Here is a 22,155-nt window from a genome sequence, read left to right as displayed (position 1 = left end):
TAAATGTGATGGTTCACTTACTTATTTTCCCCCTTACGTCATTGTTTGCAACCTATCCTCATTAAAATATGAAAACCTATAAATTTTTGGGTGGTTTTAGTTGAAGCAGGCTGGTTTTTCATCCGTGTGATTTTGACAAAGATCAGATCACATTTGATGATGATTTTATGCAGGAATTCCAAAAGGTTCAGATACTTTTTCATACTACTCTATACCCTTTTTCGGTGAGAAAACTGCCCTAGTTTCTATAATTGAGGACATATGAGTGCATTTTCAGCATTGGCTGCCATTGACAGCGATGTACATTCAATCCATTTTGACTGGATGGGTTCATTTGATCGCTTCCACCCCCTCCCAGTTAAAACAGATTGGACTTCTATCGCCGTCAATGGCAATAAAATGTGATCTAGACCCTCAAATGACATAGTACAGAATGTACTGTGCACAGTGTAGAGACCTATATAAAATATAGGTAAGTGGGTCAGAGATGTTCTTGAATAAATTACATCAGGTGACCCCATCGCCCTAAAATGTTTGCCCACATCCCTAGAGTGGTCTTAACTCCAATTTCAGCAATTCACAGGAGATGCGTTAAAATCTGAGAGGAATATATATTGATTTTATGGGAGATGTACTGGCGAATCAGAAAATATGATAGGCAAAATAATGAAGCCTTCCCTGCGTGGGCTTAATTTTTTATGAGGGGTAATAATTCATACACGTTTTGTTAACTATTTTCTAGATAATAAACTGCTACTCCACTGAATAATGAAGTTTTTTTTTTACTGATTTTTAAGCGATAACCAGAGGTTGGTAGAGTGCAGTGGCGTCATTAGGCCTATTTTAGGGGGGCTGAATCCCTCCTAAAATATTCTTAAACCCCCTTAAATAATTTGTCCTTTTATTTAAAAAAGAAAAAAATTAAAACAAAATGCTGACATTTTCACTATGAAGTTGCCAGGATATAATTATTAACTTAAATATAATCATAAATCTGTCAGTTTCCCCTCACTTCATAGAATAAGGTAGAGAGCCCCTTCAGTGCGTCATTATCCAATCAATTCCACTTGTTCCTATAGACCCTACTCACCTACGTCACAAAATGACGTGTCGCTGTATCCGGCCGCCATATTGTCCGTATTTTTTAGACTTATTCTCATTGTTTTCAATTAGTCGTGCAAGTTATAGAGCAATTCATGGAAGCCCCGGTGTTATCTGGCGCTGTAAACTCATTGGATGCGTTGCATAAAAGGCGTTATGTGGAAAAGCTTCAGTTTGTCCATTCGCCAGATCCATATTTGATGCCTAAATCGATGTTTTTCGACCCGCTGTCTTCGCCGTCTTTGCCTGACATCTGCTAGCTACCCTGATATTTACAACTATCTTGTCCACACAAAATCAGCCTATTCTCACGAAAGTTTGAAAAACTTTAAGAGCTTGGAGGCTTATAAATACTTCGTTGCTGGTTGGGTGAAACAGGTCCTCGTCCACGAAAATTCGGCAGGAATCTATCGTGTGCTCGGGAAGGTGAGTTACGAAATTTTCAATTCAAAATCTTTTGTTCTTGCTAACATCCACTGTCAAGTCTAATGTATTTCATGTCATTTGTCAATGGAGCTAGGGCTTTTAATGTTTATATGGTTTAGCGATAGCACTGTCACTACATACATATGTAATAAATATGAAGTGCGATAGCACTACTCCAGATTGTCCCTAGTTGAATTTATTTTTTGGCTTCTGACCTCAATAGTGAAATTGTAAATTAATTGTATGACAACTGTCTGATTATCCCCTTATAATTATATATTTTCAGGTAGTTCATTCACAACGTCTGAGTGTATGTTGTCGGCGATTAGCCTAGCAATGATCTTAATTGTGGTTGTCAGCCCAAAACCCTCTAAATATATATTAAATGCATCTTACCAGATATAAAATGACTACTACATAATCTGTGGTAGTCGTTTGGAGCCCAGTTTTCTCGTCGAATTGCAGCAGTCAATCTCGGTCTCCTCTCCGGGTCTCTCGGAATACGGTAAAACTTCAAGTCTCTCCGTCTATCTTCTCTGTTTTTGCAACCGACCGCCACACACGACTTCACCATTTTGATTATTAATGTTAACGAGCAGAAAAACACGCCATAATAGGAGGAATTTACGAAGCGCTAATGCATTAACATGACGTGACGAGTATACGGACAACATGGCGCGGGGGCGTGGCTGTGAAAGTCACGTGAGTAGGGTCTATAGAGAACACACATCACTGAAAATCCAGTGCGCACTTTCCCTGTCACCTTGCTTGCAGTCGGTACCGTTCTACCGGCAAGTGTGTGTGTGGCTGTGACGCACACAAAGCAGAGCGTGAATAGATGGATTAAGGATGGATATAAGAAGGTTTTCCAAGAAAGTGAGTATTTATCACTGCTGATAGTAACTGTTAGCTCCAGCCCCCGACTAACAGCAGAAAGTCCCACGTGATTAATAAACCAACTGTTTCGTGTTTAACAAGTAAAAAGCTGGCTTGCACACTACAGACACTTTTGTTGTTTTGCGGTTCCCAGCTCTAAAACAACGCTGCTACTAGTTAGTTAGTCCGAAATGCATTGTGAGGGTCCTGGTTGTTTGTAGAGTTAAGTGTGCACTCTTTTTACCACTATCTTTGGGGTGACTTCCTTCTGGAGTATCAGCTGTTTTTCACTTTTTGTATAGATGAGTACAGGAGCTGAGCTCATTCACATATGATTATCATCAGTGGATAGTCATAATAATACACTAATAACAATCAATCCACCAACTTTACCTGTGGAAGTCAGAGCAGCGTGATAGACCGATTTGCCACCCTTATAAACAGACGGCATTTTTTGATGCTTCCATCTACCAAGTACAGTGGGGCAAATAAGTATTTAGTCAACCACTAATTGTGCAAGTTCTCCCACTTGAAAATATTAGGCCTGTAATTGTCAAAATGCGTAAAACTCAACCATGAGAGACAGAATGTGCGGGTGGGGGGGGGGGGGGGGACAGAAAATCCCATTGTTTGATTTTTAAAGACTTTATTTGCAAATCATGGTGGAGAATAAGTATTTGGTCTATACCAAAAGTTCATCTCAATACTTTGTTATGTACACTTTGTTGGCAATAACGGAGGCCACACGTTTTCTGTAACTCTTGACAAGCTTTTCACACACTGTTTGCTGGTATTTTAGCCCATTCTTCTATGTAGATCTCCTCTAGAGCAGTGATGTTTTGGGGCTGTCGTTGGGCAACATGGACATTCAACTCCCTCCTCACCCCGTGGCGTCAAAATGATAACAGGAACGGTGAGCAAAAATCTCAGAACCACATGGAGGGACCTAGTGAATGACCTACAGAGAGCTGGGACCACAGTAACAAAGGCTACTATCAGTAACACAATGCGCCGCCAGGGACTCAAATCCTGCAAGCCAGACGTGTCCCCCTGCTGAAGAAAGTACACGTCCAGGCCCGTCTGCGGTTCGCTACAAAGCATTTGGATGATCTAGAAGAGGACTGGGAGAATGTGTTATGATCAGATGAAACCAAAATAGAACTTTTTGGTAGAAACACAGGTTCTCGTGTTTGGAGGAGAAAGAATACTGAATTGCATCCGAAGAACACCATACACACTGTGAAGCATGGGGGTGGAAACATCATGCTTTGGGGCTGTTTTTCTGCAAAGGGACCAGGACGACTGACCTGTGTAAAGGAAAGAATGAATGGGGCCATGTCTCGAGAGATTTTGAGTGAAAATCTCCTTCCATCAGCAATGGCATTGAAGCTGTGACATGGCTGGGTCTTTCAGCATGACAATGATCCCAAACACACAGCCAGGGCAACAAAGAAGTGGCTTCGTAAGAAGCATTTCAAGGTCCTGGAGTGGCCAAGCCAGTCTCCAGATCTTAACCCAATAGAAAGTAAATTCTTTAAAAATCAAACAATGTGATTTTCTGGGTTTTTTCCCCCCACACTCTGTCTCTCATGGTAGAGGTTTACCCATGTTGACAATTACAGGCCTCTATTTTCAAGTGGGAGAACTTGCACAATTAGTGGTTGACTAAATACTTATTTGCCCTACTGTAATAATGCTATTTATGACTTTTTTTTAAATCCTGTCATATGCACTTTAAGTTGTTTGGTAAAAATTGGTTTCAATTGCTCTCCAAGTCTCTTTAGGCAGAGGGTTCACGTACTTATTTTTCCCCCTTCTGTCATTGAATGCATACTATCCTCATTAAAATATGAAAACCTATAAATATTTGGGTAGTTTTAGTTAAAGCAGACACTGTTTTTACATCTGTGTGATTTTGACAAAGATCACATCACATTTGATGGTGATTTTATGCAGAAATGTGAGAAATTCCAAACGGTTCAGATATTTTTTCATACCACTGTACAGACAGCCCACTACAATGAAGCTGTGATGCTATTATTTACTATGATTCCAACAGGACGCAGTCAGCTATCGGCTAAGAAGTTAACGTAAAGTGGATTTTTTTTTTCCTTCTTCATAATTGTAGCGACCTGGTTTGTCATTTCGCGCTAATGTGGTTTCAGACTGGCTGTGAAACACACCAGTGGAGCCGTGAAACTTTGCTAACAATATTTTGCTGGGCGCATTTTTTTCTTCAGCATTTTTTTGCAGCTTCCTTGTCTCCGCTGTCCGCATGATGGATCATCCACCCGCATCCCTGCGTAGGCTTTGCTTTACATTCACAGATTGTAAGATTGCTTTCAATATTGCAATCAGAATGAGAAAAAGACACAGACAGCCGCACAAAACGCTGTTATCGTGACATAAATGTCCTTTTAATAGGAAGCAGATCAGTCAGGCTGCATTCCAATTCCGGAACAATTGATTATGATAGGAAAGCAATTAGAAACATCCTCTGTAGAAAATAATCCTCTCATGCGAATTCTGTGTTCACACTACATTCCTATTGGTTACAGATGACATATTCACAAGCCCGTATGAAAACAAACACGTGGTCGAATTGTTGCTGCGCTGTAAATTTTACAGTTTTTTTTTTTTCAGGAAAGGAAAAAAAAACACAAAACAAATGGATAAGGGGAAAATGTCCAAACAATGAGACACGTACTGGCACGTTAAACTCCCGTCATGCATTTTGTGTTTTCTATTCACAGGGGAGGTGGTCATGTCTGCGTGCACGCATGCATGTGTGTCATCTGACATGGCCTTTTGTGCTTCAGCAGAAATTGCTGGCTGGTTTATAGGAGATGGCGTGAAGCGGCTGATCCAGCTCTTGATTTTTTTCTTTAGAATTTGTTTTTTAATGTACAAATTGCAACTTAATGTGATGCTTTGAGATGATTTTAAAGCCCTGGCATCCATGGCAACACATTAGGACGAAAAGTCACGGCGTGTGTGCTCCCTTGAAATTGGACAGTGATTATGGTTAGGGTTCGGGGTTTCCCAAACTTAGCGTGGGGGGGGGGTTGTTTTTAAAATTCTCAAGAGTAGGAACGGGAACCTCTTGGTACCTCACGATACGATAACGATGATCAGACGATATGGCGATACAACGATTATCGATACATTGGTCAGGAAATCATTCTAGGATATTCTAATAAACTAATAAACAACTAATAAACAGAAAAAGAAGCTTCTGCTGTGAATTGGAATGAGTTTATCACTCGTAGACGTCCAATCCATTTGAACTGGGAGGGTGGCAGCGAATGAACATTCGTTCATTCGCTGCCATCCCTCCCACTTCAAACGGATTGAACGTCTATGGCCGTCAGTGGCAGCCAATGCCAGGCAATGAGGTCATTTTGGGCCATTTAAGGTCATTTAACTGTTGATTTTCAGTTACTATCTGTTGATTTTGGGGTATTTTATGGGTCACTTCCTGTTTATTTTGAGTTACAGAGCAGGAATCACCATAATGAATAGGCAGTGACTCAAACTGAACAGAAAATGAGCTGTAAATGCCCTTAAATGAACAGCAAGTGGCCTGTAAATGCCCTGAAAATCGGACAGAATGACTGAATGCTCTGGTTTTGAATGAACGAACGTTCCCTGTCTAAATGGATCGGGCGTCAAACACCATCAATAGCAGCCTTAGAGTGAACTGAGACACTATTATGGTGGAAGAATTTGGTAGCAACTTGGTTTTCCTTTTTTTTTTTTTTTTTTTTTTTTTTTAAACATTGACACCTTCTTAAAACGATATCTCGATTCGAGGCAGGTGCATATCGATAACCTTTTGGGATACAAAGTATCAGGGTATACAGTGAGGCAAATAACTATTTAGTCAACCACTAATTGTGCAAGTTCTCCCACTTGAAAATATTAGAGAGGCCTGTAATTGTCAACATGGGTAAACCTCAACCATGAGAGACAGAATGTGGGGAAAAAAACAGAAAATCACATTGTTTGATTTTAAAGAATTTATTTGCAAATCATGGTGGAAAATAAGTATTTGGTCAATACCAAAAGTTCATCTCAATACTTTGTTATGTACCCTTTGTTGGCAATAACGGAGGCCAAACGTTTTCTGTAACTCTTCACACACTGTTGCTGGCATTTTGGCCCATTCCTCCATGCAGATCTCCTCTAGAACAGTGATGTTTTGGGGCTGTCGTTTGGCAACACGGACTTTCAACTCCTTCCACAGATTTTCTATGGGGTTGAGATCTGGAGACTTGCTAGGCCACTCCAGGACCTTGAAATGCTTCTTACGAAGCCATTCCTTTGTTGCCCTGGCGGTGTTTTTGGGATCATTGTCATGCTGAAAGACCTAGCCACGTCTCATCTATAATGCCCTTGCTGACGGAAGGAGATTTTCACTCAAAGTCTCTCGATACATGGCCCCATTCATTCTTTCCTTTACACAGATCAGTCGTCCTGGTCCCTTTACAGAAAAACAGCCGTAAAGCATGGTGTTTCCACCCCCATGCTTCACAGTGGGTATGGTGTTGCAATTCAGTATTCTTTCTCCTCCAAAACACGAGAACCTGTGTTGCATCAAAAAGTTCTATTTTGGTTTCATCTGACCATAACACATTCTCCCAGTCCTCTTCGGGATCATCCAAATGCTCTCTAGTGAACTGCAGACGGGCCTGGACGTGTACTGGCTTCAGCAAGGGGACACGTCTGGCAGTGCAGGATTTGAGTCCCTGGTGGCGCATTGTGTTACTGATAGTAGACTTTGTTACTGTGGTCCCAGCTCTCTGTAGGTCATTCACTAGGTCCCCCCATTTGGTTCTGGGATTTTTGCTCATCGTTCTTGTTATCATTTTGACACCACGGGGTGAGATCTTGCATGGAGCCCCAGATCGTGGGGGATTATCAGTGGTCTTAAATGTCTTTCATTTTCTAATAATTGCTCCCACAGTTGATTTCTTTACACCAAGCGTTTTACCTATTGCAGATTCAGTCTTCCCAGCCTGGTGCAAGTCTCTAATTTTGTCTCTGGTTGCCTTCGACAGCTCTTTGGTCTTGGCCATAGTGGAGTTTGGAGTGTGACTGACTGAGCTTGTGGACAGGTGTCTTTTATACCGATAATGAGTTAAAACTGGTGCCATTAATACAGGTAACGAGTGGAGCCTCGTTAAACCTCTTTAGAAGAAGTTAGACCTATTTGACAGCCAGAAATCTTGCCTGTTTGTAGGTGACCAAATACTTATTTTCCACTGTAATTTGGAAATAAATTCTTTAAAAATCAAACAATGTGATTTTCTGTTTTTTTTTCTCTCCACATTCTGTCTCTCATGGTTGAGGTTTACCCATGTTGACAATTACAGGCCTCTCATCTTTTCAAGTAGGAGAACTTGCACAATTGGTGGTTGACTAAATACTTATTTGCCCCACTGTATCACCATTTCGATATTTTGTCACACCCCTAGTCAAGAGTGACAAACAGTCAGGAGTTCCAAGGAGAGGAGGAATGACTTATCCTGGACTGGTGGTTTGGGTTTGCGTGGTTGCATTAGAGTGCCTCGTTCTCAGCTATGAGTGCACACAGAGAATGACAGACATAAAAATAACATTGAAAAATAAAAGTTTTGAAGTATCAAGTTTGGGAAACCCGTTTGCAGAAGGTAAAGGCATAAAGACAATTGTCTTGCAGATAATTAGCATTTTATCCCAGTATTGAGTAGAGAACATGTGACAAGCTAGTCGTTTGTGCACAGTCAATGACATCATTAATGGGAGCACACAAAGAACGGCGGTGGATGTTTGCCACCTTTTTTTTTTCTGTTTTTTTATGTGAACATTAATGATTAGATCATAAATGCTTGGCGGTGACTTCGATGGCTTCTCGTTTTAAATAAAATGGCGTAAGAGCTCCGGTGCGTGCAAATCGGGTCCTTCTCAAGGCAAGTAGTTGTTTAAGGACACAAACACATTCTTCCTACAAAACATACCCGAGTGAAAGGAAATGACGGGATGGGGTTTGATATTGCGCTGGGTTCTAATGCGGCTTTGATTGACAGCGCGTTCGTATTGCTCGCAATCTCAGAACCTATTTTTGCGCGCATACAAACTTGGTGTGTTTGTATGACAGTGTAGGGGGAGGGAAGGGGGATTCTCGTAGCCCTTTTGGAAGTACCGTGTTACCTTGACGTATGAGTTGAATTCGTTCCATGACCCCATTCGTAATGCAAAAGGTTCTTTTCAAAAGATTCCAATGAGGGGAAAAAAATTCTAAAAACATGATGTAATGTGTTACCAAAAAAAAAAGGTCCATTACTTTGACACTTCACCTTCCACTAAATAAAATTTGGATGTCTATTGTTGTCAATGGCAGACAACAAAGCCCTTTTCACACACATATCCAGGGAAATTCCCGTGTAAGGTGACGCAGGATTTACTCGCATCATTGCTTTCACGCATGTAGAGATGTCCTGAGAATGACGTGGGTTGGACACTTTCACACACTTGTCTCGTGTTGCCCACTGGTGCGGGGAGGGCTGCTCGCGCGATTTTATAACCCGGACATTACGTCATTTTTGGTCGGTATCGGCTGTCACAGTGTTGGTCAAATCGTGTTTTGTTCTGCAGCCAATTCAAGCTCATCAAGACTGTATTTAAGCCCAGGCGATCCAAGAGAAGGGTGGAAGGAAGAACCCCGCTGGCTTTTTTTGGCTGTCTTATTGGCTCTCTGCCTACCGCTTAGGTTAGTAATTTATTGTTCCCCGTCGACCTACTGTCACGGACCCATTATGTTTTTTTTCCCCCCCTTTTCAGCCAGCAATCGCGTGTATTTTTCTATTTAATAAACCATTGAACGCTTCCCTCCGTTGTTTTCTGCTTTGTAGTACAACCTTGTTTCCACAGTAGCGGACACTAACATCGAGAACAAAATAAACCACACCTTTCCAAAGATGGGCGATGGACTCTCTTCCTCGGTTCTACTGTCACAGACGCATTGTGTAATTGTTTTCAGCCAGCAATCACGTGTATTTTTATTTGTGGGTGAAGGAGAGTACATTTTCTCGTAGGCACCGTCTAACTGTTTGTATTACTCTAACACACCCAATATAAAATAAATAGCAGTTATACCATAGTTTAAGGAAAACAAGCAGAATATAGGGCATAAATGATACACGACGCCTTCTTTGCACGGAAGCCCAACGTGTACGTCATGGGCAAGATTGACGCACCAACTCTCGCAATCAGTTCTCCCGGACAGTCCAGAACCAATGGCGGGATGCTCTGAGCACCGGAGAAAGCCCAATATCCAACTGATAACACGACTGACAAGACTCCAAGAGCCCCTTTGACGCTGAGGTGACAAAATCCACAACCCTCGTTGCTCGGACAACAGTAACTCCTGTAATCTCCTGTCCAATCCACAGACAATAATCCCAAACACACCCCTTCTTCCTGCTCACGGCCCGCCCTGCGAGAGCCTTCAAAAGACTGAATGTTTAACTAAGCGTTGTCATTTTTTCTCGGGAGCCTTTTGTTGACGTATGATAGGGTGACCTTGCCTCCCTCCGCCTGAGTGTTTCTGTTTCGCCTTGCCGTTTTGATTGCTGTCGACCTGATAAATTGTCAACTTGTTTTCGGTGAGCATTCTTTAAACCTTTCAAAATGGAGTCAGTACAAAGGGTTAAGACTAAGGTGAACACGTGGAGTTTGGCCTTCTGGCCGGATTTCCGGGGCTTGTTGGATCTGCACTACTGCTGTTCCGGCGGTTTGGCTGGTGCGATTCCAACGGTCCGGCTAGAAGGTCAGATTTCTACATGGTGCAGCGGCATGGAGAGGCTCGTTGTCTCCCCTCACCTCAGGCTCCGCCGAATAGGGAGGCTCTAGCGGTGCGCACGGAAGCCTCTGGTGCGGGCTCGGATGGAGCCCCCGCGGGTGCAGATCTTTGTGGTAGTGGCAAATATGTATTTAATAAACCCTTGAACGCATCCCTCCGTTGTTCTTGAAGTACAACCTTGTCTCCGCAGTAGCGAAAGTAGAGTAGTAAAGAAAGTGATGATCGGCTCGCTATGATATTTTCGTCATCAGCCATTGTGCTGTGACCCGGGAATTTAACACCTGCTTTCTCGCACACCGCTTCCCGGGCGAGTTCTGGACATGATACTAAGACACGACCTGTGAAATGTCCGCGTAATCTATGTGTCAGTCGACCAGGGAAATTGTTTTCACATAAATCTGCAGCACGGTTAAATCCCGCGATATTCCCGGTGTTCCGGAGTGTGTGAAAGGGGCTTGAGTTAACTCTTTCTGTGTCATTGATGATGCTAGACATCCAATTATGTGGCTGTTTTCATCCTTCTGCTGTGAATTTAAAGGGATTGGACGTCTACAGCAGTCAATGGCAGCCGCTGCGTTTATTTGGGGGCATTTCAGGCCATTTCCTGTGTATTTTGGGTCACTTCCTGTTGAGGGGGAAATGAACTAACGTTAATTCACCTCCTATTTCAAATGGAGTGGATGTCAAGCGCTGTCAATAGACGCCAATGAGTTAATAATCCATCCAGTTGTTGTTTTTTAGCAATAAAAAAAACTACAGCCTTTATTGACTGCTACTGCTCCGTTTGATTCCAAAATGATATTTTTTTTTTATTTTTGTGAGATTTAAAATTATGTTAGTCCATAAAGGTTAAATTGAGGAAACATAATTATTTTATTTTATCAGTTGAATTAGTTTCTGAAAAACTTACAAATACAGCTTACAATTACATCACATACTAACAATATAGTCGAACTACGTACTAGGCTACGTTCATACTTTAATTCAATTGGCTATCATTTCTTTAATGATCACTTTGTCAATAGTCCCCGTAGAAAAAAAAACGAGTACGCGAGTCCAAAATAACTCACGCAACCACGAGAAGTGATTGGCTGAAAATCACGAATATATATTTTTTCAAAATACATGAGCTAAAAAAAAAAGTTCTCGCAACTTGAAAAACTCTCACTCGTAAGTCAAGGCACCACTGCACAGTCGATGTGCTCCACGCTGAGTATGACATCACACAATGGACTGCAAATCAGTCAAATCCCAAAACGTGACAACAAATATTGTGGTTGAAATATGCGTCATGCTCACACCGGGCAAACATCGGAGGCCCTCTTTCTATTGGGAGGGCAGGGATTGCCATGGTTACAGCAAGCCAATCACAGTGTTGGAGGGAGGCGGGGTCAACATGCGGGACGTTAACGACGGCACGGGAAACACGGCAGACACTGATCCCAGGTCAGTCTTGGGGTCCTCGTCACAATATAACAAGGATGTCCAAAGTGTCACCGTCATTGTTATAGTGTAGCTTGTCATACGTCCCTTTACTACAGGGGTCTCAAACCTGAGGCCCAAGGGAGAAATTCGGCCCACGGCTCAACATTTAGCTCAAAATTTATTAATAGTGTGGCATTTTGCCATGGATTTTTTTTTATTATTATAAAAGTTATTTTAAATATATAAATACTTTTATTAAAAAAAACAAAAAAAAGTATAAATAATTACATTAGTAATAATACAATATAATACACACGTACGTGTTAAAACGCTATAGGTGAAAAAATATATAATATAAATTATTTTAAATAAAAAGCAAAAGAAAATAACAAATCTTTTTTTTTCCCAATAAATTTGAAGAATGAATAATAGTGGGCAGCATTTTTTTTCCAGTTGCACGAGTATTTTTTAACTGATTCAATTCAATTTTTGGTCACAGATTTCAAATCTGTTCAGTTTTTTTCCCCGTGTATGCTTTAGTTTTCATGCAATATTTAAATTTCAAATTTTTGAAAATAGGCCCCCTATGATATATATATATATATATATTTTTTTTTTTTTGGCAGTAAAATTAAATTTTACAGACGAAAACATTTTTAGTAAACGTCGACGAAAACTAGACGAAATTAGTCTTGAGTTTTCGTCAACAAAAACTAGACGAAGATAAACACATTTTGAGATGACTAAAATATGACTAACACTAATTAGTTTTATTGTCCAAAAGACGAAGACGAAAATTAAAAGGGCTGCCAAAAACAACAATAGTGCCAGCTATATCCTCAAGTTGTTAAAAGTATTACTTTGCAATAATTTTGCGTTGCACAAACTTTAAAATCATAATTTGCAAAAAAAAAAACAAAAAAAAAACACCGAGCTTACAGAAAAAAAACTAATAAAACGAATGCATTTTTTTTTTCTATAAGTATTTTTTTTCTCTATGTAAATGCATGTTTTCTTTAAATTTCTTGTGGCCTAAAATAGCATTTGGTGGTGGTTAACCTCCAAGTAGTTAGCCAAAGTAATCTGGCAAATTTAGTTACTTTTTTGGGGAATCTTGATGCGTCCCAGGCTCTATTTCTAGCGGTTTGAGACCCCTGCATTACAGTTTAGTCTTTTCAATAACAACATTCTTTTCTTTAACTCATGTCATTGCATTGACTGCGATAGACGTCCGATCCTTTTTGACTGGGATAGAACGATTGCCGTCCAACCCCCTACCAGTCAAAACGGATTGGATGTCTATCAACATTAACGGCAGCTAACCAGCTAAGACAACCATAGGTTTGGACATCCCTGGTATGCTACGAAGCTGAGCTCCACAGGACACGAAACGAGCAGGCGCGGAAGGACGACGCACATCCACACAGACAGACGTAGCATAGCGACGCTCCCCTGAATATACAGGAGGAGGCAAAAGTGCAAAAGTGGTCTTCCTCCAGCTAGTCCCACGTGTCTGGTCATTATTTCACAAGGAAGTGTCAGCATTAGAAAAAGTGAGACGCGAGTATCGTGTGGCTAACCTGAAGCTAAGACTCAAAATCTGACGTTGTATAAAGATATTCTGCCCTCAAATGTTGCAAAAATGTAGGCGAAGGTATTTACAGCGGAGCGTTTGCAGGCGTGTGTGCTTTGTGTACCCCCGGCCGGGCCCCTCAGCTGCGGCCCTCCTCGGCCGAGCGCTGGTCCGACTTGAGCTTGACAAACTCTTTGGCCACATCGTCGTTGTTGCGTTGAGACAGGATGCGTAGAACCGTCAGGCCCGTCTCGTCCATGTGCACGCGGCGGCCCAGCGGCAGCCAGCAGGTGACGCTGCCCTTGTTGGCGATGTCCTTCACCTGCAGCACGGCCATGCCCACCGTGCGGTCCTCTCGGGCGAAGCAGTAGTCCTTCACGCACACTTGCAACTCGTAACTCTCGGGACCCACCTCGGTGCCCAGCGAGCTGAAAATCGGGTAGAAATCCCTTCAATGTGTGATTTTGATAGACGGACGTCATCTACAACTATAGAATCACAATTTGAAATGCAGATTTAAGGTGTGGCAATCGATCTGACCTGATTTCATAAATAAATAAGAGTCAGTTAGCCACATTAGCCTGCTAGCATTTTTGGCCATTACCTCTTTCAGTGTCATTGATGACTTTAGACGTTGAATCATCATATGGCAGTTTTAAATGTTGTTTCACAGGTAAACTTTTTAGAATTAAAAAATTATGGTGGCCTTGCCACCTCATCATTTTCAGTGAGACAAGAGGAATTACTCCGTCTTAGCAGCTAGTGTTGAAACTGAGAACTACAACACAATAGAGGCTGAGCTCAAGCTTCTTGTGTGGGCCATATTCAATTATATTCAAAATTTACCGTGGGCCACAGTTTGGATATCCCTGCTTTATATAAATCCAAGTTATTGTTATCGTCATTACCAGTGGCGGTTCCTGGAATAGTCGGGTTAGGCGGTGTACCTGGGCAGCAAATTGCTAGGGGCGCATGCACGCAGGGTGCACGCGAGTGATTGTCTACTATTGCAATTGACGCCTCTAGCGTTGCAATAACGTCCCTAACAACCGCGATTATTGTCTGCACGCAACACTACAAAGAGGTGGGGAAATATTAATAATGGGATTGGAATAGTTAACAGTGCCACTCACCTTAGGTGGACTTTAATTCTTAATGTGCAAAGAATCTTTTTTTTTTTACACTTAATGTTTAGCCGTTTAATTCACTTACGTTCTACTTAGAGCAGCACTTTTATTTTGGTAACTGGAAACGTTAATTTCCGGTTCTGCATTTTCCGATTCATATGTCGGCTCCTACAATGATATTGTGAGCATTTCTCACAATCCGAGTTGGAGGAAAAGTTGTGTTAAACATGTTTTTGTGTCCGTTTTTTTCAATCGTTCACAATTGTAATTTCGTAGTTGTTAGCTAGTAATCATCAGCAATGACTGTTAGCATCCTATCAAAATAATGAACATGAGCAGTAAATGTAGTTGTTTGAAGGGAGATAGCGTGCAAATGTTCACTGTAGTCGGTTTTTAGTTAAAATGATGATGCGGTTAAATGTTTAATGAGCTAAACACATTAAGAGGTCTGTGAATGTTGACTAAATGTCTATATGTTATTTACTAGATACTAAATGTGTGTACAATGTTCACATATGCAAACCTGCATGTAAGCCCAATAAAGTATTTGAGTGCATCTCCTGTGGTCTCCAACTGAATCCCCTGTGGATATTTATTGTTGTGCACTTCAACTGGCTTGATAGCTTATATAAGTGTAACATTCTTAACAAATACAGTGGTACCTCTACATATGAAGTTAATTCGTTCCAGGACCTTGTTTGTAAGTCGAAATGGTCATAAGTCGAGCAGGATTTTTCCATAAGAATACATTATAATTCTATTAATTTGTTCCACAGCCCAAAAACCTACACTAAAGCCTTAATAAATACTCCTGTTACTATTGCAAATAGCAACTATAAGAGCAAAACAAATAAATGAATGAATGAATGAATGAAGGAATAAAAATCTGAATAATAATATAATAATACCTGTAATAATCTAACGGATCGGGTGTAATAATGTGGCGGATGTGTTTTTATGGTGTACCTGAACGCACCGCGTGGCTGACTTGACAGAGTGAGAGAGGACTTTTTACTTTCACTTTTCATGTTGAGCTGCGGCGGACAGTAGGCATGTTGTGTTGCACAAGTCAAATAATTTCCATCTTCATTTCAATGGTAAGCCTCACCTTTTTTCATCACCTGCATTAACATTCTTGGAACCCATGTTGATTTTTCTCACAAGAAAATCTGCCGTACGTCCGTCTTGCGGGAAAACAAATAAACTGCGGCGCTGTCATAAATCGCCGTATTTCGAGCATGTCGTCGGATGTAGAAACAAATGGTGAGTCAGATTTTACGTCGGATGTCAAAAAGATCTCATGTCGAGGTACCACTGTACATATTTAAACAAGAAAAGAGCATGTGAGAGGTGCAAGCATTATTTTTGTGACCTCCCCCGCATTCCATAGTTCAATGTCTGAGTGTGTGTGACTTTAAGAGGCGGGGCTTGGCCAAGGCCTGGTGATTGATGTGGGACTCAAAAGACAATGACAATGTAGAGTTGGCTGTTAAAAGTTCAGGTTACAGGCTGGCTGTCAATTAAAGTGTACAAGCCATTAACTCATTGGCTGTCAGTGACGCCGATAGACGTCCAAACAATTTTGACGGGGAGTAGCCATGCAGATACTCACTACTGGAAGCTCTCATTGAATTTTGGAGACCAGCTGTTGTTCTTGGATTTGGTTGCAAACTTCCTTTTTTTGTCACTAAGGTGAGGGCCGATGATGTAGACCTCCACAAAAGGCCGGAAACCCTGCGCCCTCCATTTCAGATCGTTAGCAGCCACCACTGGAGGAAGAGCATCGATCACACCCATGGAGGAACATTTCTCACCACGTTGTAATCGCAAAACACAAGTTGGCGTTTACCTTTGATGCTGATCTTGTGCTCGCCGTTTGGCTGAGGTAGAATATCCACGTGCATGACCACTTCTCCAACTGCATCCACCCCCGATGCTGAAAGACACAGACCAAGTTGCTTCCAATGGAGAAAAAGTGTGGAACCTGCTTTGCGATGAAAGAAAAGAGAAGGATTGCCTACGTTTCTCCGGTGGCGTGTCTTCATTTGCCGTGCAGCGGATCCCTTTGCCTCCATGGACTGAGAGGACATAATTGAAAGACAGACAGATAGCAAAGTCATAAAGTTGTGATTACGTTGTAACACTACTTATCATCACGCAGCATGTATATATGCAACCATGCTTCTGCTTCTTATCAAACATTTAGGTTCGGGGTGAGTTGGAGGCTACGCTTGCCAACATTGGCCCACCATACAACTAAAAGTATAATAACTCATTGAATGCCAATAACGGTGATAGAGGAACCAGATCTACAGTACTTTAAAAGCGAAGTGTTCTTACACTGACCACACAGTAACGTTGGCATATTACTACTTACAATACTGAAACTAGGGAATAACGACCTTATCCTATTATTCTGTTGGCTTTAAAGTGCCTGTGACAGCATAAAAAAATCTTAAGTAGCATTATTATGTGAATTAGAATCATATTTTGAGACGATTCGACTATATACAACAATTTGGCAAAGCGCACATGACGAGAAATTAGCCTTTTTATCTGTCGTTTAGTCCCGCCTGTCATTTTAGCGCTCTAGCGTCCCCAGCTGGAGGGGAAGGTCGGCAGGGTCACAATTTCATCTGATTTAGAATTCAGCCCATTGAGGGGGAAGATTCAGAATGAAGAAAGTGCGACGAAGAGAGCAGCAAAATGTCATTGCTTCAATCTCTCTACTCCAATATTTTTATAGGATATTCTTCTTATCCAAGTATTTTTTTCCCCAATTGCTAAATTAATGGTATGACCATGACATATAACAGTCTTGTGTTAAATGTAATATGAAATATTAAAAATGCATTTATTCAGTACAACAGGGCAAAATTACAGCATCATGGTCAAAACTGTCGACTTCTTGCACCTTTTGCATTTTAGTCAACCAGAGTCAATCCGGCTTTTTTCATTTCCCTGCCAGGCTTCGGAGACGGAGGAAAGCGCGTAAATAAAACAGGAGGCGTGACAGCTAGCCGACATGCTAATCCGAACCGAGCGGTGTTTCGAAAAATCACACAAAACTACCCCAGGTCATGTCATACAGTGGCGGGGTTGATTGTCTTCACCGTTCGGCCAACCCCCCGGCAGCGAGTAAGTTAAAGCTCGTCATTCCCCTGCTGCAGGCAGGAGCGCTTGTTGCCGGGAAAGCCGCTGGAGAATGACCGCCAAGCAGCTTTTCCAATGTTTTCGCCATTTGAAAACGAAAAATAGCACAAAACTACCCTAACTCATGTTACACACGGCAGCGAGTGTGACAGCCTTCACCGATAGGCCAGCCTCCGGCAGCGAGCAAGTTTCGGCTCGTCGTTCCCCTGCTGCGGGCTGGAGTGCTTGTTGCCGGGGAACAAGCAAGGGAATGACCGCCGGACCAACCAGCCGACGTCAGTGGAGCGCGTGGCTGCCAGGGCCCAACCCGAGGATAGTGGTCTATTGCCAGGCACACGAAGAGGGCAAAGGGGGCTGGAAGTCTTGACGATATGGAGAACCGCAGAGGAGAGTGGAGGCCTGCACGAGCATAAGCCGAGTATTGCGCGCTCTCAGCGGGCACGCGAAGAGGACCGAGAAAGGTGTGCTACAAGCCGCCGGTCGTCAGCCGAATGGCTTTCTCAGTTGACAATAAGCCACAAAATGCAAAACAATGACATTTTTGTTGATGTTGTACAAGTATGTGGCATTGAAAATTAATGGAGCAATGGTTTCCTAATGCTCCATTTATTTGAAAACCTACAAAATAGAACCGGGGTCCTATTCCATTATTCCTAGCTGCGGTATCCAAGCGACCGGGCCTGCTTTGAACACTGTAATTTTTCAAAGTAAACGCTTCGGGCCCCGGGCTGTACACTCAGCAATAGATCGCAGTGAGGTAGCTGCTCTGCTACGCATGAAACTCTGACCCAGAATCAGGTTGTCTGCAAGTCATTTAGGTACCAGGCTATTCACAAACGTGCGGTGCATGACTGGGGTATGGGGGTGCGCCCTGGCCCAGTCGCGAGCGGCTCTGCTCTATCAGGGTCCCACCGGAGTGCCGCGCCGCTATGGTATCATCGCGGCTGGGCGGTATTATGACTTAGAGGCGTTCAATCATTTGTATGGAGAATTTTTTGTTAGATTTTGGAAGAAGGGTAAGAGTTTTTTTTTTTAATTGGCTGATAACATTTGTCTACTTTTGTGTGAATTATCTGAATCAAAAAAACTGTAGGGCAAGTAGAATTTGAAAAATTTGAAATGTTTTTGCCATTTGAAATGAATGGGGCTATTAAAAAGTGAACTTGCGCCGCGTGAGTAACGTTTAAAAGTAAAAACGGTGTGAATTGGTCAAAGCGTGTGGATGGGAAAAAAAGTGCATATTATATGTGGGAAGCTTTGTTTTGCCCGCCACAATTAACTCAATGGTTGCCACAATCGCTGCCAACTCTCCCAGTCTAAATGGATTGGACGTGTATCGCCAACAATGCTACTGAAACTTGATCGTGAAATACCAGTCATCCCAGTTCAAATGGATTTCATATCTATTGCTTTCAGTGGCAGTGAATGATTTAAAAAGAAAACAGCAGTGCTAATAACTCACTATATTACGTCCGACACTGCACGGGAGTTGATCATTTTTAATCCCATAACCCTAATTAATTACATCAACCGAAGCGGCGGTGCCCTTTGAACATCTATTTATGTCACAGATTGATGTGCAGTCGTGTGTATGTTGTACCCTGAGCGTGCTGGGAGAGGACAAACTTCCTGATGAGTTTATCTGTGGCTTGCGTATACAAAGACAAGGCATAGCGCAGAGACGCGAGGTCTGGACTCTTCTCCAAAAAAGTTTTCTTCAGGCCCACACCGCCGGCATGGAAGTATTGCTGCATGATGAAAAAAGTTTGAAAAAGGAAATCATTAATAGCGGCTTCATGTAGTTCGCTACAACAAAATTGAAATAACATTTATGTAGTTCTTATTTTGTTGCATGAATCAAAGAATATAGCGTAAGTATAAGTTTTTTTTGTTTTTTTTTGAAAAATTTAAAGTACCGCATTTTCCACACTAAAAGGCGCACCACATTATAAGGCGCACTTTCAATGAATGGCCTATTTTAAAACTTTTCATATATACATATGCATATATACACCACATTATGAGGTGCATAGAATAGAGAACAGATACTACAGTTGAGGCTAGGGTTGCTATGAGACCTGTTGCTGCGCAATATTGATTCATATATAAGGCGCACTGTCAGCTTTTGAGAAAATTTAAGGCTTTTAGGTGCACATTATAGTGCAGAAAATACGGTATGTGTTTTAAAGGAAAATAACTAAATATATACTGTATTTTGCTTTACAAATAAAAAATAAATACAATTTTTAAAAATGTTTAGTTTTTTCCCCTTTTCAGTTAAAATAATAAAAAAGATATATTTTTTTTAAATGAGCAAAAACCTTTTTTTTTTTTTTTTTTTTTTACTTTTTAAAATGAAAAATATAAAAATTAAAAAACACTAATTACAGGTAATCCCAGGCTACGCATGAGTTCTGTTCCTACGCTGGCGACATAACCAAAATTTCCGCGTAAGTCAGAATTAACCCTTTAAAGTACCCTTAAATAACCTCTAAATCTCAAAATAACTATCCAAAAACATGTATTATATGTCATATTAATAAAATAAAGTAAAAAATAAGATACTGTGACGTAATATAAGGTACTGTTTAAGCGACTAAAAGAAAAAAAAAAAACGACTGGAGACAAAATGGCAGATGGCGGACTCCGACGTCGTATAGTCGAAGTCACGTAAGTCGAGTACGTCATGCCAGTTCAATAATAACCCCTTTGATCATTCTTGAGTTATCTTGAACATAAGCGTACAAACTGACTTACAGAACCGGAGAGATAAACTACCTAATGCTGGAGGTAAATATTTAAGAGAATGTCTGCTATTAAGAGGTTCAAAAAAGAGGATTCGCACAACTTTGAGGTAAACAATGTCTCTAAACGTCTCATTAATGGGAAGTTCAGAATTTTTTACATCAGGCTTAATCTTCGTGTTAGCGAGGGTTTAATTAGTCAGTAGATTTGATTTCAGCCAACTCCGTGTAGTTTGTAAGTTGTTTATTAGTTTCATGGCTCTGGAGTGGCTAAGCTAGCGCAAGTCAATGGGCCCGTCCTAGCATGCCGAAAAAAAAACAACAACATGGTCACGCATGAAAATCACCAATGATCCATGCAATCAATAGTGTTGGCTATGTTTTCAGGATAAATTTATTAAAACTTACCATTGCATGTCAATAATTGTAGTATGAATAGCACCATTTGTAATCCAGCAGCTCTTATATTGTTCATTGTTCTTGATAGAGAATTTGTGGAAACTGTGCTTTGCCCATTTCTTCTGTCTGTTTCCACAGCCTCTAAATCCACATTTTGCCATGTTGCCGGCTGTCAGTTCACTCAGCAGACTGATGCTGCATTCGAGGAAGGTGGGAAGTCAGAGTTTCCAACCTCCGATCTGGAAAAATATCATTGGAACGCCTCCACTATTTGATCGCTTAAGCAAAGGCAGGTTTGTTAGAAGTCAAAATGTCTTTTGATGGCCAAAATATTATTATTTTTTTAAAAACACTTGTCACGATCAGTTATGCATGCTGTTTACATTTGCTTTGAACGCTTTGAGGTCTCAACTGGAACCATCCGAGCGGGATAAGTCCGACTTCCTATCTTCCTCGAATGCATCGTAAGAACGAGTGGAGGAAACACTCCTCTCTACTGTGGTTGTATTACGCATCTAAAAAGATAGTCCTGCAGAATGACATGAATTACAGCAGTTTGGTGTGATATAGTTTGGGTCGCATGGGTGTTTTGGAACAATGATATGCATTTTGTATTCATTTGACTATGTTGGATCTGTTTGTAGATCTGTATCATTTTTTTATTGGCATGCTAAGCAGGCACCATTGACTCGCGCTAGCTTAACTCACTCCCGAGCTCTGAAACTAACAAATATCTTACAAACTGCACAGAATTTGTTGAAATGACCTCCACCGACTAATTAAACCCCTGCTAATTTTAAGATTAACCCTAATCTAAAAAACTCTGAACTTCCGCTTTAACCATCAAAACAGTTGACAATTCATTTGATAATCAAATAGCCTATTTGGCACTTAGTCAATTAATCACAGCAGCCCAGGTTGTCAGACATGCCAAAGGGAACCAAGTTGCTCGGGTCTAGAGTTGGCTTCCCCTCAGTTTGTCACCACTGTTATAAGTGCTGTACCTTAATGGTGTCTAATGCCAGCTCTATGACCGCACACTGTTTTGGAGTGAGTGCTTTGGCCTCCTCTCGGCCCATGTGCTCCTGCAAAGTAGACGCGAGTTAGAGTGCTTTTACTGTTGACTACTTTGCTGCAATGATGGCTGTTCCTGGCGTAACCTTATTACCTTGAGCTTCGACAGTTGGCCTAATTCCTTAGCAGCATTGAAGATCATCTGAGTTCCCTGTGGTGAAAAGGCAGGCAAGGAAAGGTCACTTCACACTTAAAAATACAGACATATTAACGCCACATGAAGTAATGGGCAGCTTTCCAGTGCGAAGTGAAAAGTAGGAGCGGAGGTGGATTGCCTTGCTTAAGAGCAATTTGATTGTGGATACAGAGGGGATTATCAAAAGGGGAGAGAAGGGGTGGGGGGTCTAATCTCTTTTCTAAGTGAAGAAGAAGGCACATGACTTTGGAAACGGAGTGTTGGGAACTGTGTGTTGT

General features: G+C 41.4%; 1 protein-coding gene across 1 annotated transcript in view; it reads right to left on the bottom strand.

Annotated features, from left to right (window-relative positions):
• Positions 1 to 4,798: 4,798 nt before the first annotated feature.
• Positions 4,799 to 22,155, bottom strand: part of LOC130929907 (protein unc-13 homolog A-like) — a 78,352-nt gene continuing 60,995 nt past the window's right edge. The window contains exons 36-42 of the mRNA XM_057857527.1: positions 21,836 to 21,892; positions 21,672 to 21,752; positions 19,125 to 19,272; positions 16,393 to 16,449; positions 16,221 to 16,307; positions 15,984 to 16,140; positions 4,799 to 13,672 (exon numbers count right to left, since the gene is read on the bottom strand). Coding sequence (XP_057713510.1) covers positions 13,384 to 13,672; positions 15,984 to 16,140; positions 16,221 to 16,307; positions 16,393 to 16,449; positions 19,125 to 19,272; positions 21,672 to 21,752; positions 21,836 to 21,892 — 876 coding nt within the window. The 3' untranslated portion in view covers positions 4,799 to 13,383. The remainder of the gene's footprint in view (positions 13,673 to 15,983; positions 16,141 to 16,220; positions 16,308 to 16,392; positions 16,450 to 19,124; positions 19,273 to 21,671; positions 21,753 to 21,835; positions 21,893 to 22,155) is intronic.

Source organism: Corythoichthys intestinalis, chromosome 14, assembly GCF_030265065.1.
Source record: "Corythoichthys intestinalis isolate RoL2023-P3 chromosome 14, ASM3026506v1, whole genome shotgun sequence".
Classification (NCBI taxonomy): Eukaryota; Metazoa; Chordata; class Actinopteri; order Syngnathiformes; family Syngnathidae; genus Corythoichthys; species Corythoichthys intestinalis.
The sequence above is the reverse complement of the archived record's forward strand: the minus strand, read 5'-3'. Positions and strand labels throughout refer to the sequence as shown.